The sequence below is a fragment of the Rhinatrema bivittatum genome, chromosome 8, assembly GCF_901001135.1.
Source record: "Rhinatrema bivittatum chromosome 8, aRhiBiv1.1, whole genome shotgun sequence".
Taxonomy (NCBI): Eukaryota; Metazoa; Chordata; class Amphibia; order Gymnophiona; family Rhinatrematidae; genus Rhinatrema; species Rhinatrema bivittatum.
The window spans coordinates 71,823,968-71,843,691 of NC_042622.1; the positions used below are offsets into that span (position 1 = coordinate 71,823,968).

Consider the following 19,724-nt stretch of genomic DNA (forward strand, 5'->3'; position numbering starts at 1 on the left):
AAGGATAGAGCTTCGCCATAGCCCTACCGACCTTCAAGCCATCCTCTGGGAAATCCCACTCCTGGCTAATCAGCTTCTGTAATTTCTTAGGCAATGGAAAGGCCATAGGCAGACCCTGCAGTCCATCCAGGACCGGAATGACACCTTTATTATCAGACTCTTCCTGAGTCCGTTTAACCCCAAATTCCTCCAACACTTGAGGAATGAGAGGACGAAGTTCCTCTTTCTTAAATAGCCGGACCACCCGAAAGTCATCCACTCCGGAGCAGTCCCATCGAGATCCGAATCATCCGAATCCGGTAGCTGACCCCCACTGGGATCCGCCCCCTACAGAGACGCCTGATCTGGCGTCTCATCTGAATAATCCAGGTCCCTGGAGTCTGTCCACTCCGGCACGGCACAGCCCCGTCCGCTTCAAGAAATCCCCAAAGTGCCTACTGAAGCCAACCTCAGTCTTTTGGGTGAGCCGAACGATGCATCCTGGATCTCTTAATTCCCACACCCTTCCTCACCAGGAAGGCCCTGTGGAGTAGCAGGACAAACTCTGGAGAGAAATCCTCCAGATCGTCTGTCCCCTAAGGGAGAAAGCTGTCCCCCAAATTCGCTCTCTCCTCATGGTCAACCTCAGCATCCTGCACTGCAGGAGAAAGAGGAGGCGGAGAATTGCCAGTGCCCCGGCCCGGAACAACCCCCAGACCATGATCCTCCGCAGGCCCAGCTGGAGGGGAGAACCCCCCTGTACTGCAGTCGCAGCTCCTGAACCGCGGGAAGCCTTCAACTTTGACCCCCCCCCCCCCCCAAAGGATCCATCCACTCCCGAAGCACAGCCTTTGCATAGGGAATGGGAATAGACATGGGCCGACCAGAGCCCACAGGCCCTGCATGCTGCCACACGTGGTTTTGTTGCCATGATGCCACGCGACCGCACCTCTGTGCGGTCAAAAACGCGCCTCTAACAAGCAGGCCGCACCACGAGGGAGCTCATCAGGCCTATGCACTCGCAAGCGGTGCACGTCGGAGCTGTGGCAGGCCAAGGAACATGCCAAAATCAAGCACCACAGTTTCCTTGCTGGGGAAAAAAACAAATCACGGCACTTGCTCCTCCTCCTCCTGCAGACCTCGACAGCTCCCGCTGTCTAATCACCCCGATCTGTGCCGCCGACCAAAGCTTCTGGCTGATACAAACTGCTGACTTTCTCTTCTTCTCTTTTTTTTTTTTAAACAAACAAACCAAAGCTAAACAGAGGAACAAAAAAGAGTACTTCCTTTTATCGAGGCAGCGGCTGGCAGGAGGAGAGCACAGAGACTCAGAGAGAGCCAGTCCCCTGGCTATCAAAAGTCTCCAGTACCACGGGCTAGCACAGCCAGGGGTGTCCAACCCCCCGTTTGCCCAGCTCCACTCAAGGGATGGCCCACAAAGGAACCTAACACCTCGAGGAGCTGCTCCAAATTTTGAACGTCCAAACTTCAAACTTTCAGTCAGGACTGCAGGTTTTGCACATCTACCATCTGCTGGAGTCAGAGAAATACTGAGGGACTGCAGGTGGCACTCTTGATGATGTAGCAGTTTCCCAAAGTTTTGTTCTCTGCCTCCATCTGCTGGTAGGGATGAATAAACCCCACTTGTCTGGACTGATCTGGGTTAGTTCAGGAAAGAAGCATTTCTCAAAAACAGCGAATCACAGAGAGAAATGATTAGTGTTTCCCATGGAGACCAGATGTCAATACGTTCAATGGAGCTCAATATCTTCTAGTAAAAGCAATATCCCTATCTGGCCCCGCTGACATGCAGTAAAAGTAGAGCTTCCCAAACCTAGGGATCTCACAGCCATGTCAGTTTTCAAAATCTCCATACTAAATATGCAAAAGAAGTTTGCAGGCATTGGAAACTAAGTATATGCAAATTTATCTCTTGGATATTTACTGTGGATATCCTGAAAACTTGACAAGCTATGGAGTTCCCAGGACAGGTTTGGGATGCCCTGTACTAGGATGATATACCACTAGCTGGTCACTTGTGCTGCTACTAATGGGAGATATCACAGCCTGGCCAAGCTGGCTAGCACTGAGGAGATATATATCACAGCCTGGAATAACTAATTCTTATTGAAAGGATAAAAGAAAGGAACAGAGAGTGGGAGTTTTATTATTTTTATTTATTTGTTTGATTTAAAATATTTATATCTCGCAGCCTCCATAGTTCAGGGTGGGTTACAATTAAACATACATAAAATGCTTAGAGAAGACAAATTATAAGACAAAATAAACAAAATGGAAATCAACAAAAGGCCATATTGCAGCAAACATGCACATTCGTCTGATGCAGAGGACAGTTAGTCCAGTGTCAGGAGGCTATTTTAAAAAGATGAGTTTTTAAAGCCTTTTTAAAATCTTTCATGCGTTATATGCACTGTATCTCTGCTGGCAAGTCCATATTGTGGGGCCTGCTATTGAAAACGTCCTTTCTCGACATGGCGGGCAAGTCGAGTGGACGGTATGTCAACAAGTGACTCGGATGAAGAGCGTAGTGATCTGAACGGTCTGTATAACTTGAAAGTGGAGCAAATCCATGGCAAAGTAACATTATTGAGTAGATTATAAATGACGAAAGCCAGTTTGAACTGGATATGTTGTTGGACAGGAGCCAGTGTAGCTTTTGTAATGTTGGAGTAATGTGATTGAAATATCTGGTACGAGTAAGTAAACAAACAGCAGCATTTTTTCTCTCATGCCTTTCCATCACGGTACACAAATGCATAATATAAGAAAATGCAAATAAAGCAAAGTTGTTTTTCTGCAATAGGTGTTCCCCATAGACAGCAGGAAAAAAAAAATCAGCCACATGTCATCCGATGGTGCTGAGATGGACAAACTCTTGGAGCTCAATAAATCAAGGTTCTTATAAGTTTGCAAGGGAGTTCCTGCACAGCCACAGCCTCCATGCAAGTCTCCCAAGTCTTTATAGCAAGCTAAACTTTAACTCTAAGAGGGGATTATGTTGCTGATTTGTCCTGCTGTCTATGGAGAATACGTAATACAGGTAAGAAACTTTGCTTTCTCCATAGATAAGCAGGACAATAATCAGGCACACAAGTGGGGACTCCCAAACTGAAAGGTGAATTTTCAAAACTCTACGCACATAAAAACTAGCACATACACGTGTAGCCACTCCTTGCATACTCCGTATTTTATAAAAGTAAAAAAAAAATGTATTTTCACTTTTGCACACACATATTCGCGTGTACCAACGGGGTTGCCTAAGGGTATTTCAGGGAGGGGCCAATTACTTATGCTTGAAAGTTGCTATTTTAAAAGACACTCGCGTACATTTTCCAATTAACTTGCATATTGTTACACCTGCTAATTATAAGAACATAAGAACATAAGAAATTGCCATGCTGGGTCAGACCAAGGGTCCATCAAGCCCAGCATCCTGTTTCCAACAGAGGCCAAACCAGGCCACAAGAACCTGGCAATTTCCCAAACACCAAGAAGATCCCATGCTACTGATGCAATTAATAGCAGTGGCTATTCCCTAAGTAAACTTGATTAACAGCCGTTAATGGACTTCTTCTCCAAGAACTTATCCAAACCTATTTTTGAACCCAGCTACACTAACTGCACTAACCATTCTCTGGCAACAAATTCCAGAGCTTAATTGTGCGTTGAGTGAAAAAGAATTTTCTCCGATTGGTTTTAAATGTGCTACTTGTTAACTTCATGGAATGCCCCCTAGTCCTTCTATTATCCGAAAGTGTAAATAACCGATTCACATCTACTCGTTCAAGACCTCTCATGATCTTAAAGACCTCTATCATATCCCCCCCTCAGCCATCTCTTCTCCAAGCTGAACAGCCCTAACCTCTTCAGCCTTTCTTCATAGGGGAGCTGTTCCATTCCCTTTATCATTTTGGTTGCCCTTCTCTGCACCTTCTCCATCGCAACTATATCTTTTTTGAGATGTGGCGACCAGAATTGTACACAGTATTCAAGGTGCGGTCTCACCATAGAGCGATAAAGAGTCATTATGACATTTTCCGTTTTATTAACCATTCCCTTCCTAATAATTCCTAACATACTGTTTGCTTTTTTGACTGCTGCAGCACACTGAGCAGACGATTTTAAAGTATTATCCACTATGATGCCTAGATCTTTTTCCTGGGTGGTAGTTCCTAATATGGAACCTAATATCGTGTAACTACAGCAAGGGTTATTTTTCCCTGTGTGCAACACCTTGCACTTGTTCACATTAAATTTCATCTGCCATTTGGATGCCCAATCTTCCAGTCTTGCCAGGTCCTCCTGTAATGTATCACAATCCGCTTGTGATTTAACTACTCTGAATAATTTTGTATCATCCGCAAATTTGATAACCTCAATCGTCCTATTCCTTTCCAAAACTCTTTGCATGTGTAACTGCTGGATCTTCTGGCCCTAAGAGACATTTGGACACAGGTAGTGCAGTTAGGAACATCACTGGATTATCTGAAACAGCGAAAACAATGGTTGTGTAATCCTATAAATGTATCCCTGCTGTTCCTGCAAGATTATTTTTAAAACTGAGTTTGCCACCTGCCACCGCGAAGAGAAGCTAGATTAAACTCAGTATTGGAGAAATTGAAATACTTTTTTTTTTTTGATTTGGAGTCTCACAAAAGAAAAAAAATGACAGAAAATTCAATAAAGTAAGAGAAAATAGGAAAAATGCGAGAGCAAAAAAGTTTGACTAGCAACTTAAGGAAAGAGCAAAAAAACATTTTTTTGCACAAACATAAGAAAAGACAGAGGAGACTAACAGATGCCTGGTAACGCCTACCTACGCTCCGAAAAACCTTGGTTCCTCTGAGCTCTGAGAATGCTTTTCTGTCTGCGCTATTGGATGATATCACCCACTTACGTGGCTGATTACTGTCCTGCTTGTTCATGAAGAATAAAATATCAACAATCAATAAAACCAATAATTAAAACAAAATCAGCAATAAAAACATTTAAATTAATCATAATAAAACAGCAAATATAACCAGCCTTCTGGTACCTAACAGTAGAATGCTACTCTCTAACTGATGCAAAGACAAAGTTAAAGAAATAGACAAAGAAAAAGAGGGAGAAATAGCAGCAAGCAGGGCACTATTCCTCATTTGGAGAAGAGAGATGTGTTTAGAATTTTTGTTGAATTAGTGTTGAGGCTCCAAGAGGTTCTTACCTCCAGCAACTGTACTTTCTCCTTTAGTTCTTCTTCTGTTCTAATCAGGGGTGGAGTTTTCAAGCTGTAGGGAATGTAAGAGAGAAATTATTTGTTATTGCAAATCTCCTAGACCTCAATTAAAGTAAAAGAGCTAGAAAAAAGCTTTTTAGATAATTTAGCAACAAAAATATTATATCACGTTTTCATTTTGACCCGCTTTATTCCAGATACAAATGCTGAATGTTTATAAAAACTCATCTTATTTAGCTGCTTTTGACAAATACATCAGGGTTGATCATAATCGAATAACCATACAAAGAGTAGCAAGAGAAAACAATAATGTGTGCAAGATTTCATTCCAAAAAAAAAAAAGTGTAAAGATACAAGAAATTAAATATTAGGATAGCAGAGAAAGGAGATCAAGAAATAAGAACCCAAAAAGAATTAATGGAGCAAAGAATTGAGAAAGCTGACGTTTTGAAGACTTTAGCCAGTAGTACTGCTTTGATATAAGACTGACATAAAAAGAGATATCTTTATTAAAAAGCAGAGTTGCTTACCTGTAACAGGTGTTCTCCTAGGACAGCAGGATGTTAGTCCTCACACATGGGGTGACATCATCAGATGGAGCCTGGCATGGAAAACGTCTGCCAAAGTTTCTAGAACTTTGACTGGCACACCGAGCATGCCCAGCATGCCACTAACTGAGCGGCCACACAGGATCCCCCTTCAGTCTCTATACAGAGAATTACAAAAAAATAAAATAAACATAGTAGAAACCCAACTCCGCGGGGCAGCGGACAGGTTTTGTGAGGACTAACATCCTACTGTCCTAGGAGAACACCTGTTACAGATAAGCAACTGCTTTCTCCTAGGACAAGCAGGATGGTAGTCCTCAGAACATGGGTGAATACCTAGCTGCAGGCTGTTTCTGAACGGAGTGGACCAACAGACACCAAACAGATGCCAATGGGCACAACCTCCTAGGAAGGAGGAAGACAGCTTGAACCCGAAAAACAGGGTCCTAGGCAGACAAATTGGGTTTAGACCCGAAAAAGTTTACGGACTGACCAAAGCTACTATCCTGGCGGCGTCTCTGTCCAAGCAATAGTGAGCTGTGAACGTATGGAGAGAACTCCATGTTTCAGCTTTGCAGATCTCTGCCACGGGAACTTCACGCAAGTTAGCCACCAAAGTTGCCATGGCCCGGACGGAGTGAGCCTTAACATGGCCCTCAAGCTGCAATCCTGCTTGGCCCTCAAGCTGCAATCCTGCTTGTGCACAGCAGAACGAGAAGTAGTCCGTTAGCCAGGTAGACACGGTGTGCTTGGCACAGCCACTCTCATTCTGTTCTCATCAAACGAGATGAAGAGTTGTGTGGACTGCCTATGGCCTGCCGTCCTCTCAAGGTAGAACGCTAAGGCCCTTTTACAATCCAAGCTATGCAAGGCCCATTTGCCTGGGTGAGAATGAGTCTCGGGAAGAAGGTAGGGAGGACGATAGATTGGTTTAGATAGAAGTCCGATACTACCTTAGGCAAGAACTTAGGATGAGTACGGAGAACCACTCTATCGTGGAAGAACTTTGCATATGGTGGGTATGCCCCCCAACACTTGAAGTTCGCTGACCCGATGCGCTGAGATGACCGCAACCAAGAATATGACCTTTCAGGTTCAGTATCCATGGGTTCCCCTCGACCCTGTTGCGTCGATGCACCTGATGCATCGACTTCTTGGAACCAAAAAGTTTTTCTATTTTATCTAAACGCGTCTGACATCCCTTCGGGATCATCTTGTCGCAAAATCGGCAACCTCAGACATCATGCGATGCCCCCAGGCAAAAAATACAGACTTCATGCAGATCAGTCAAAGACATGGTCCATAGGCACTCAGGGGCATCGACGGAAACTGGAGGCCATGCTTCAAGCCACCAAGCGGACGGTACAGGGCAGACACTGATGCCAAAAACCCACCAGAACTTACTGCAAAGAAGATGAGAACTTACCACGCTGCCCCACCGACTGGGGGGGGGGAACCAGAGAAGGAGGGACCCCACATGAAGGCAGTGGGAAGAAAAAAAAGATCGCAAGAAAAACAAAGAACTCTGAAAACAGAGCAGAGCTCCACTACTGCGAGGCAACTGCGCCACAGAGGCATACAGTAGGAAACAGGCTGTTTCTAGCATGTCCAGGGACTCCTCTTCCATACCCGGACATAAGCGAAAGAGGTAGCCGGCTTCCGGGCCCTCAAGAGAGTGGATATAACTTCTTTCTTCTTTCTCAATCTCCACCATTCAAAAGCCATGCCGCTAGACAAAAGCGATCCGCCTGATCGAAAAATATGGGACCCTGCCGATGAAGGTGGGGGAGATGACAGAAGCGGAGATAGCCGTCCGTGGCGAGGTTCATCAGATCCGCGAACCACGGTCTGCGGGGCCACTCTGGAGCCACTAGAATGACGGGACTCCGATGGAGCTTGATTCTTCTGAGCACTTTGCCCACTAAGGGTCAAGGAGGGAACACGTACAGGAGAACGTCGTGAGGCCAGGGAAGGACCAGCGCATCCACTCCTTCCGTGCAATGTTCCCTTCTGCAGTTGAAGAACCTGGGAGCTTTCGCATTGTTCATCGTGGCCATCAGATCTAAGTGTGGGGGGACCCCATCTGCGGATGATCAGATTCATCGCTCTGTCTGACAACTCCCATTCGCCGGGATCTAACTGCTGGCAACTGAGGAAATCGGCTTGAACTTTCTCCTTCCCTGCAATGTGGAATGCTGCTAAGCGCGCTAGGTGACGTTCCGCCCAGGCGAAGAGCTTGCTGGCTTCCAGAGCCACCAGGTGACTCCTGGTGCCTCCCTGCCGATTGATGTAAGCCACCGTGGTGGAGTTGTCCGAGAGAACCCGCACCGCCTTGCGATGGAGTAAAGGAAGGAAGACCTTGAGAGCCACGCGTACTGCTCGAGCTTCCAATCGATTGATGTGTCAGCGAGATTGGACTGGGGACCAGTACCCTTTTGTAGACTGGGTCTGGCACACTGCTCCCCAGCCGGAGAGGCTGGCATCCTTTGTGACAACAATCCACTGTGGTGTCTGAAGGAACACCCCCTTCAGAAGGTGGGCAGGGGAGAGCCACCATTGCAGCTCGGCGACGGTAGACTTGGAGAGCAGGAGGGGCATCCGAAATTGCTCAGACACCGGCTTCCAGCAGGATAGCAAAGTTTCTGTAACGGACGCATATGCGCAAAAGCCCAAGGAACCAGATCGATAGTGGAGGCCATGGACCCCAGGACCTGGAGGTAGTCCCAGGCCGTGCGCAGAGCAAGTGAGAGAAAAGTCCCTGAGTTTGAGCGCCCGCTTGTCTGGAAGAAACACCTTGCCAACTCGAGTGTCGAATCGCGCCCCCAAAAATTCCAGGGTCTGGGATGGCTGAAGCTTGCTCTTGGGAAAGTTGATTATCCATCCAAGGGAGGTAAGACAAGTCAGACAAGTCAGGACCTTGTCGACCGCCAGCTTGCAGAGAAACTCCGTCTCGACGAAGAGAGGCCGCCACTACCACCATGACCTTGGTGAAAGTGCGCAGCGCCGTGGCGAGACCGAATGGGAGCATCGAAACTGGAAATGATGGCCCAGGATCTCGAACCGGAGATACTGCTGATGGTCAAGGCGAATCGGAATGTGCAAGTAGGCCTCCATCAGGTCGAGCGATGCCAAGAATTCGCCTGAGCGAACCGCCACTATTACAGCCCTTAGGGTTTCCATTCGAAAATGGGGAACGTTGAGAGCCCGGTTGACTTGCTTGAGATCCAAAATTGGACGAAAGGAGCCTTCCTTTTTGGGAACGACGAAGTATATGGAATACTGGCCGGACCCTTGTTCCTCCACCGGAACTGTAACTATGGAACCCAGTTCCAGCAGCCTGCTCAGGGTCTGGCCGGCCGCAGGCCTCTTTTGACTTCCGCAGGGAGAGATTAGGTGAAGGTCTGGTAGGTCTCGAGCAAATTCTAACGCGTAGCCTTTTTCTATTACCTCTAGGACCCACTGATCCGTGGTGATCTTGGCCCATTCCTCGAGAAACAGGGACAGCCGTCCACCTAAGTTTAGAATGGAGGAATGGGCTGGCCGTATTTCATTGAGAAGAGGACTTTGTGGCCAAATGTTGCTGGTTACCATCCCGGAAGGGTCGATGTCCACGAAAGGAATGAGACCAGGATTGGGCTTTGGAAGCATTGCCTCTCGGAAAGGAACCCCGTGCTCTGCTGTTATATCAACGTTGACCTCTGAAGCGAGTGCGGGAAGGAAAGAAAGCCTTATAGATTGTTTCGGGGGTCCTCCGGCAGCTTATGAACCTTATTCTCCCCCAGAGATTTAATAAGCTGCTCTAGGTCCTCACCAAAAAGCAACTGACCCTTGAAGGGGAGAGTGCCCAACTGCGCTTTAGAAGAGGCTCCACAGCCCAATTTCTCAGCCAGAGGAGACGTCTGGCAGAGACTGCGGAGACCATGGCTCTGGCTTGCACCCGTAGAAGATCGTAAAGGGCATTGGCCCCATACGGAATCGCGCCTTCTAGCCAATCTGCCTGCTCCGCCTCTGAGGCTTGCCCGCTGCATGAGACTGCTGCAGATTGTCGCCCGAACTCCTAAGGACAAGACTTCAAAGATGTGCTTGAGATAAAATTCCAGTTTGCGGTCCTGGACATCCTTCAATGCCGTAGCCCCCACCACCGGGATGGTGGTGTGCTTGGTAACCGCAGAGTTGGAGGAATCCACCTTGGGTATTTTAAGCATATCCAAGCAGTCCTCAGGAAGAGGATAGAGCTTGTCCATAGCCCTACCCACTCAGAGTCCTGCCTCCGGGGACTCCCATTCCCGGAGCATCAGCTTGTGCATAGGAATGGAATGGGAACATACGTGGAAGAGCCCTAAGTCCCGCCAGGATCAGGTCCATGTTAGCAGGTATAGCGGCTGTAACCGTATCCTCAGGGGGCACCTCAATTCCCAGTTCCTGCAATATGAAGGGAATGAGCGGTTCTAGTTCCTCCCTTTGGAATAAGCGAAGCACCTGTGGATCGTCCCCCTCGAGGGGGCGGCTGGGAAGCAGTAGATCACCATCTGGATCTGGATCAGGGACCGATGGCGGCTGAGGGGGATCCGGAGGTGGCGGGACCCCCGGGACCATCCTGACCCTAATGGAGCCCTGCCCCACCGGCGCCTTTGGAGGTTGCGGAGAAGAAACTCGCGAGTTCTTAGGCCGGGGGGGGGGGGGGGGGGCCCTCCTCCTCCTGTAGACTAGCGAGATAAGATTTGTGCATAAGGAGCACAAACTTGGTGGAAAAACGAGACTTGGACTTCCTGGGGTGGGGGGAGGGGGAAGAGGGAGGAGGAAGGGTCAGCCACCCCTTCCAGGGGATGTGGGGGGCTCAAATACGGAGGGGAAATTAAAGAATTGGGCTCACCTTCCTCCTGCAGCCCCGATTCTGCTTCAGAAAGTGCTCCCAAAATGGCCGCAGTTCCCGCGGTTTTCCAAGTCTGAAACGGCCTGGCCACGCGGCGGGCAGCTCGTCCCTGGGTTGCAGTAGTTGCGGGTGCCGAGGAGGGGCCCTCCCCACCCGGCAGGAACCCGGAGCAGAGCCCGCCGCGGGAGAGCCGTGTGGCAAGCTCCCCCGCAGGCGGTACACACGCTGGAACACGGAATCAACTTCAGAAAAAAAAAATCGCTGTGAAGGAAAAAATAGCTGAGCAGAGCTGAGCTCAGCCCGCCAGTCAGCGGAGGCAGAGACTGAACGCTGCCGGAGCTGTCCACAATTCTTAAATTACTAGCTAAATAGCTTAGTCTAAAAAGTCTTTTTTTTTTTTTTTTTTTTTTAAAGCTCAGCAAGTGCACAGGAAAGCTTTCCCTTCTCAGGCCCTAGAAAGGGCACTTTTCAAATGTGGACAGCTAGCCAAAGGGGAGTGACTGGACCACCAGTATCACCCCAAAAGGTCACCGGGAATGGAGAGCCTAGGCTGAAGAATTCAAGGGGCAAGCCCCCTAGGCCCCCAGCAGAGCGAGGAGACAGAACTGTCTCCCAGAAACATAAAGAGAAATCTTTCAAACTGTTATGAAATCTTTTTTTTTTTTTTTTTTTAATATAAACAAGAACTAATACTTGCTTGATCCTGACAAAGAAAAGTACAAGATCCCCGCAGGGAAAAGAAGGTAAGAAGGGAAACCGCAGGTTCAGCTGCCTGCATTTGCTGGAGACAGACGAATACTGAAGGGATGCAGGGTAGGCTCTGTCCTGATATGGAATACCCTTTCAGTTTTGGTCTGTCTCCATCTACTGGACAGGAGGCTCAACCCACGGTCTGGACTGATCCGGGTACGTACAGGGAACTGCATTTTCAATTTTTCACACAAACAGTTACAACAAAATTCTACTTGCACAAAGAGCAGGTAACTAAGCATACTTTGTACCAGCAGCAATTTTCAAAATTCAAGTCATGCGTGCTTTTTCTCTGACAATTGGTGCAAAGACCGCAGGTAAAAAGAACACATGGACTTTGTACCAAAGAAGGCAGTTTGAAAATTGCCCCCTTTGTATTCCAATGGCTTTTAATTTTGTCTCTAACCTATAAAGGTACTCTTTTTCCCCTTCCCCGCCTTTTTTAATTTCTATTTTACCTAGCCTATCCTTTCAGAAAAGAGTATATTCTGGTATGGTTCACTACCTATCCTGATTATCACTGAACCATAATTCAGTAACTGCAGCCACATTAAGGTTTTCCATTGTGTTGGCTTCTAGGTAAATGATTTTGACAGATAAACTATGAACATTTGCACATATGATTTTCCAAGTTATTTTCTGTTTATCTGTTCTTTCTTAAGAATTTCACTTATCTCTCCACCACTACCTGACCAGCCTCCTTGTTCTCCCCACTCTAGAGTCTCCTCGCCATATACATAAGAGATCATGAAAAGGTCTGTTGGGGAGATAGAAGGCAGGCAGTAATGATGGGGAATAGGGAGGAACGCTATAAATAATCTCAAGAGGAGCATAACAGAGAGATCATATGGAGCCTGTTCGGGGAGGGAAAGGAGCAATAAAAAAAAAAAGGTGAGTAGGGTACACAGCAGCAAGTATAAAAAGAATTGTAGGGAGAAGAGGCCAACTGTAGAGAGACAGTTTAAAACATGAAGTACTATTAACTCACCCAAAGTCATGAGGAATGCGAGTGTAAAATTCATTGCAAGCCTCAACCAGAGCTTTCCCCATTTGCTTCTTCTTCATACAGCCCTCTATTTTCTTCAGAGATTGGTATCCAGCTTTGATTTGCTCCACAGTGAGCTTACCTACAGACAGATAATGGAGCTTCATATTACATCATTCAACATCCTTGAAGTCAAACATTGACAAAGGAGTCGTACATACATTTATGATCAAGATGCTTTGTATATACAGATGTAGGTCAATATTCAGTAAGCCAAGTGGCAAAGTTATCTGTATAAAATTACCCACATAAGTTCTGCTGAATATTTGGCTAAAGTTATCTTCTGCTGAATACAGTCAGTTAAAACTATATGGGTAACTTTAATTGGATAACTGTAACTTGCCAGCAGGATCCCTCACACTGCCACCAAGTTAACAAAGTAAGGCGAGGATTCCCTTCCTTTCCTGAAGTTTACATAGTAACGCAAGGGGGTCCGTCAACCCCATGCAGGATTCTCTCTCCCTTGCAGCCATAAAAATAAATCAAAATGTGGTGTGACAAGACCCCCTCTCTCCCCTCCTGCTCAGCTCTCCAAAGCTATATAAAACATTTCTGCCCTGGTCCCCCTTCCTGATCTTGAACCTCCCCCGATATTTAAATAAAAAGCTGAGGCTCCTGACCCCCTCCTCCTGTCCCCACCTTAATCCCTCGAAAACCTCCAAGTCAGGAAGCAGTAGAGTTACTGTACTCCCAATGCCACCAGTACCTTTTTTTAAAATGAAGTATCAGATGTGTTGGTGGGAGTGGAGGAGAGGGGTTCCACTACCCTACATTTTGCTTTAGTGTATTTTAGACCAGTCCAAACCCGCACTAACTCATATATTTTTTCGAGATTAAATTTATTGTGTTAACTCACACTTAGAATGAATTAGTTCCTAATATTATTTTTCTAAAACATTTTTATAGGTGTATAGTGATGCTTCGTAAAACTGCAAGAGCACCTAGCATTACTGCCTTGCTTAAATTTTCTTGTTAAATCATGAGCACCACCGTCCACCCTCTACTGTTTTAATTTAATTTTCAAAAAAATTTTGTATAATTTTTTGTATGATTTTGTTGTATTTTTTTAGAAACATTTCTTGTTTTTATATTATTAAAAACTAAGTGTGAAAACACTGTATGTCAAACAGAGGATAACAGGTCGCCAATACATTCAACTGGAGCATAAGCACTTATCTTAACGCTTGAAATCCTCAAGATTCATCTTTGGCGGCACTTGCCCCAACAAGGCCCGGTTTCGAATACTCTTCTTCAGGGGAAGCCACTCAAACGCTGCCCACTGCAGTTCAATGACATCTGCTCTTTCAAATTCATAGAGAGCTCGCCTTAGCGCTGCTCCTCCACGCTCCTCTTTTCAAAAAATGGCGGACCCGCTCACCTCTGTTCGGCGTCCCGGTTTAAAGGGACTCCATCATGTGACTCAACACATGGCTGCAATGCGTTGCCCCTCCCCCCAGAACCAAATTCAGAGGAGGGACAACCAATCAATCACTATACACCTATAAAAATATTTTAGAAAAATAATATTAGGAACTAATATTATTCTAAATGTGAGTTAACACAACAAATTTAATCTCGAAAAAATATACGAGTTAGTGCGGTTTTGGACTGGTATAGAATTGGAATTACCCCCACGGTTGTGGATTAACATTAGTGGATTAGTGTATTTTAGGGCAGTAAATGAGGGAGCGAGCTCCTGTTGGAATTCTTAGCATTACTAAGTAAAGCCAGGGGGATCCTGCAGGGAGTTGTATGGTCTCTTGCCTTAACTTTTTTTTAAATGTGAGAAGGTGGGAAGTGGTTGGTTCTCTGAGGGCAAACAGGATGGCAGTCCTCATACATTGGTGAAATCATAGGATGGAGCCCGGCAAGGAAAATTTATGTCAAAGATTTATGTCAAAGATGCTCAATGAGGCTCAGTCAAAGATTTGACTGAGCCTCATTGAGCATGCTCCAACACACATTATATACCACATGTCCATACGGGGTCCTCTTCAGTCTTTTCAGTGGATCCTGTCATCTCACAGTTGGGTGAGAGCCTCACTTTGCCAACTTTTTCAATTTCTGATTTTTTCACAATTTCTTTTCACTGCTTCACACAGTCTCCCTGGTTCTCCCATTAGCATCCCAGATAGTTTTTCAAAGTTTATTAGTAAATTTACTTTCATTGTCGATATCCCCGGACTGGCAGTTGTGTCCCTATTTTTTAACGATATGTTCACTTCGGATTTTATGTGGTGCCCCAGGTGTGCGAGGATCGAACCCCCATGATAGATGTCTGCCTTGGGGCATCGTAAGAGGTCGGGGATTGCAGCAATTGCACTAAGATGACCCTGAAGGGATCTAAGGAATGGCTTGATAAGATTGAGTGTCTCCATGGGCTGGCAAAGACTGAATCATAGTCATCGAAGGCATCAGGGAGGGACCTTTGAGCCATACTAATGGACACCAAGCCTTCAACACTGGCAGGGACATCTGTTCTGTCGAGGTCTTCGGCTGAAAAGGGAGCTGGAGACCAGCTATCGCCGGGTTCCTCCAGGTCAAAGTCAATGGGTTCATTGTCCTTGGCACCAGGGAAGGACCATTCTGAGCACTGAAGGAAGCCGAAGATGCATCGGCATCAGTTTCCGATGCACAGTGCCAGGCAAAGGACGCACCAGCTCATACTATGTTGCCCCCAAAGCAACCCCCCGGCAAAGAGCTGCAGTCCTCCAACGATGCCAGGGGTGCACCATGAACTCCATTGGTCCCAATGCCAGCCACCAATCCTCCTCTTGGTTCGGAAAAGGATTAGGTTATACTTCCTACGTCCCAGCCTGCTTTGGTATTGGTGATGTTTGAGGAGGAATTGGAGAGGCGTGTGCAGCTGGCCGTAGAGAAGGTGATGCATGACCTCAGCATCACAGCAATGACACCGGCACCATCACTCCTTGAGTCGCTGCTGGAATCTCTGCATGCGCTTATCAGCGTCTTACTGACTCAGCTGGTGTCAGTTCCCAGGGCTGTATCAATGTCCTGCAGAGCACCATCATCACCTCCTGCCGATCCAGTTGTTGTCGCCAGTTCCTTGGAGGAGGAAGCTCCCCCTAGGCTGGAGAAGACATCAGAGCCTGAGGCCCCAAGTCCAGTTCCACCAGTGCCTGCACCTCTGGGCAGAGGCCGAGTGCCTAGGGCCCCATGCTCTGTCGATGATAGAGGGGATGAGGGCACCTATGACCCCTGGGGAGATGACTCATTTGTGGTCTCGGATAATGCTCCTGATGGTTTCCCCTCAGATCCATCTCCTCCAGTGGAGCGAAGGAAGTCCCCGAAGGACCTCTCCTTCTCAAAGTTTGTTCAGTTGATGGCGGAGGCCATCCCCTTTCAGTTATTGATTGAAGAGGATACCAGGCACAAAATGCTTGATATCCTCCAGTTCGTGGAGCCTTCCAAGGAGATTGTGACAGTCTCAGTACATAAGATCTTTGTGGAGTTACTGTTGAGAATTTATTTATTTATTTATTTGGAGGTTTTTATATACCGCGGCACGTATAGGTCTACATCACCTCGGTTTACATTAAACAATAACTTAGCAACAGGCTTTACAAATAACAGGTTATATAGTAAGTAAACAATAAGTCGCAACAGGCTTTACATATAACAGTTAATACAGTATGTAAACAATTAACATCATCATGAATATGAATGATGAATATCATCATGAATATGAATATGAATATGGGAATACCCCCTCACAGTGCCTCCCATGAACAGGAAGGTGGACACAGTGTACCTCATCCAAAAGGCTCTCTGATTTGACAAGCATCAGCTAATCCACTCTCAAGAGGGCCAAGCGCTCTCGGACACATTCCTCAGAGCCCCTGAGGAAGGACCACAGAGCAATGGACACTCTTGGGAGGAAAGTGTTCCAGGGCACTATACTTATTGCCCACATTGCTACCTATCAGCTCTACATGAGCTAATATTTGTGGGACATCTGAAAGCAGGTACAGGATGTTGCTGAGCAACTGCCTCAGCAGCAAGACATACTCCTGCAGAAAACATGAGGTTCGCTTGACCTATAATGTTTGAGACAGTATAAAGGGTCTCTGCAGTGGGACTCTGTGTCCTCGGGCTCCCATGGCTGCGGGCCTCAGATCTCAGACCAGAGGTGCAGGAGCGACTCACTGACGTGCCATGCACAGGAGAGAATCTCTTCAGAAATAAGGTTAAGGACGCTGTGCGACCAGCATGCAACCCTTCAGCAGCTCTCCATCAGCCCTCCGGCCCCACCCTCCTCATTCAGGTGGTCAGTGAGATCAGGATCAAGGAAGTCGTCCTTCCACCCGAAGAGGTACTATCCTCTGCCTTCTCTCTCCTCTCAACAACACCAGGGCTCTTGTGGCCGTCCCAGGCAACAAAGAATCCCGAAGCCCCAGCCAGCACCTCAGTCAACTCCAGGGCCAGGGTTTTGACTGGATCATAGGAAGCATAGCCCAGTCACCCGTACCTGGGGCGATGATCTGCCTGTCGGGTGAAGGCTGCGGTTCTTTGGGAACTGGTAGCCCAGTATAACCTCAAACCAGTGAATTTTTTCGTTCATCCACCTAGGGTACCAAATTAATTTATTGAATGCCCCACCAAATTGCCCCCCAAGCCCATTTTGGGGCCCAATAATGCATCAGAAGATACTGGTAGTGGAGCTCTCCTCCCGCTTAACAGCCAGAGAAGTCAAACCCATTCTACCAGGGCAAAGAAGACAGAGATTTTACTCCTGGTACTTCCTGATACCAAAGAAAACAGGAGGATTCCGTCCCATCCTACACCTAAGGGCCTTGAACAAATTCATTAAAAAAGAAGAGTTCAAGAAGGCTTCCCTGGGCACCTTGATCCCTTTCTTGCAAACAGGGGACTGGCTATGCTCCCTAGATGTGAAAGACACGTACACACATATCGAGATCTTCCCAAGTCACTGGAAATATTTCAGAGTTTCCCATATCTGCACAACTGGCTGGTCAAGAGCACCTCTTGGGCGAGGGCTGACAAGTCTATCAACTCGACCATCCGGGTGTTGGAGACACTAGGATTCATCATTAACTATCCCAAGTCCCATATAAGTCCGTCACCTCAATTGGACTTTATTTGAGCCCTGCTAGATTCGACTCAGGCCTTTCTGCCTCAACAAAGGGCCATCAACCTGATGACCATCACGGCAGGGATTCAACAAAGCCAGCAGGTTTCCACTTGGCACATGTTGAAACTATTGGGCCTTATGGCCATGACAGTTCATGTCACTCCCTTGGCACATTTATATATGTGAAAGGCCCAATGGACTCTGAGATTGCAGTGCCATCAGGCCATGCAGATGCTCCAGGAACTTTTTTATCAAATCAATTTCCTGGAACTCTGGACAATAAAGTATGCGATATGCACTTTCAGAGATCAGCTATCCAACAAAATTGTTCTGATCCAAACCGACAATCAAATAGAAATGTGGTATGTCAACAAGCAGGGAGATATGGGATCGTACCTCCTGTGCCAGGAAGTGGTCCGGATCTGGTCATAGGCCCTATCCCATGGGATGGTTCTCAGGGCCATGTACCTGCTGGAATGGAGAACATGACAGTGGACAGACTGAGTCGTGCCTTCAGACCCCTTCGAATGGTCTCTGGACCTATGGGTTGCGAATTGGATCTTCCACCTTTGGCGAATTCTGGTTGTGGATCTTTTTTGCAGCATCTTGGAACAGGACGATTCCTCAGTTCTGCTCCCTGTACAGGACACATGGCAAATCAGCCTAAGATGCTCTTGTCCGGCACTGGGGCGAGGGTCTCCTGTATGTATATCTCCAGCTCCATTGGTAGTGAAGACTCTCTTGAAGCTTTGTGAGGACAAAAGGGACTATGATCCTCATAGCCCCTCACTGGCCGAGACAAGTCTGGTTTTCACTCCTCAAGGAGATGTCCATCCAGAAACCGATCAGACTGGAGACTTCACCAGCGCTCATCATACAGGATCAAGGCAGGTTGCAACATCACAGCCTGGATGTTGAAAGGTTAATACTGCGACCACTCAATCTCTCGGAAGATGAGTCTCGGGTCCTGGTGGCTGCCAGAAAGCCTTTCAATTAACGTCCTATGGTGTGAATGGGAGGTTTTCTATGTGGTGTGAGCAAAAGGCCCTAGATTCGTTTTCTTGCTCATCACAAAAACTACTCGATTACCTTCTACACCTATCAAAGGCTAGCTTGAAGACCAACTCCGTTAGAGTTCATTTAAATGCAGTTGGTGCATAACACTGTGGTGTAGATGGTATGCCCATCTCTGTACTGCCTATAATTGTAAGTTTTATCCAGGGCCTGCTTCAGTTAAAGTCTCCCCTAAGGCCTCCCGCTGTGACTTGGAACCTCAACGAGGTGTTAACTCAGTTAATGAAAGCTCCCTTTGAGCCGCTGCGCTCCTGTGACCTGAAGTACCTGACCTGGAAGTGACTGCCATATTTTTTGGTGGAGGTCACTTTAGCACGCAGGGTCAGCGAGCTCCACGTCTTAGTGACTTATCCACCTTGCACTAAGTTTTTCCAGTGATATGTTGTTCTTACGTACACACTCTAAGTTCCTGCCTAAGGTGGTGTTGGATTTCCATCTTAATCAGTTCATCATCCTGCCAACATTGTTTCCCAGGCCCATTTGCACTAAGGTGAAAAAGCCTTAGCCTTCTATCTGGAGCAAAGAGAAGCCTACAGACAGTCCACCCAACTTTTTCATTCTTTTGATAGAAATAAGTTGGGTATTGCCATTGCTAAATGGACGTTTTGTAATTGGCTAGCAGACTGCATCTCCTTCTGTTACGCCCAGGTGGGACTGCATTTTGGGGGGGCCAAGTCAAGGCTTACTCTATCACAGCTATGGCAACATCGGTGGCCCACTTGCGAGCAGATTCCATGGAGGAGATCTGCAGATCTGCAATATGAAGTTCTCTCCACACATTCACATCGCATTATTGTTTGAATAGGGATGATCAACATCACAGCAGGTTTGGCCAATCTGTCCTTCAGAACTTGAGGTGTAGAACCCAACCCTGTTCCCACCTAGGGCCTGTTTGTGTTCAGGCTGCCCACCCTGCACTCCCCTCAGTTACCAACAAAATTAGTTGTTGTTGTGGCCATTGGCATTTATTTTGTTTTGTTGGTCCCCTTTTATATTGAAGGCAGCCTGAGGCTAGGGATTCACCCATGTGTGAGGACTGCAATCCTGCTTGTCTTCAGAGAAAGTAGAGTTGCTTACCTGTAACAGTTATTCTCCGAGGATAGCAG

The 19,724-nt window shown here is 46.9% G+C and overlaps 1 protein-coding gene across 1 annotated transcript in view; it reads right to left on the reverse strand.

Annotated features, from left to right (window-relative positions):
* PARP2 (poly(ADP-ribose) polymerase 2) overlaps positions 1 to 19,724 on the reverse strand; it is a 163,688-nt gene that overhangs the window by 50,202 nt on the left and 93,762 nt on the right. The window contains exons 12-13 of the mRNA XM_029614939.1: positions 12,375 to 12,513; positions 5,204 to 5,267 (exon numbers count right to left, since the gene is read on the reverse strand). Coding sequence (XP_029470799.1) covers positions 5,204 to 5,267; positions 12,375 to 12,513 — 203 coding nt within the window. The remainder of the gene's footprint in view (positions 1 to 5,203; positions 5,268 to 12,374; positions 12,514 to 19,724) is intronic.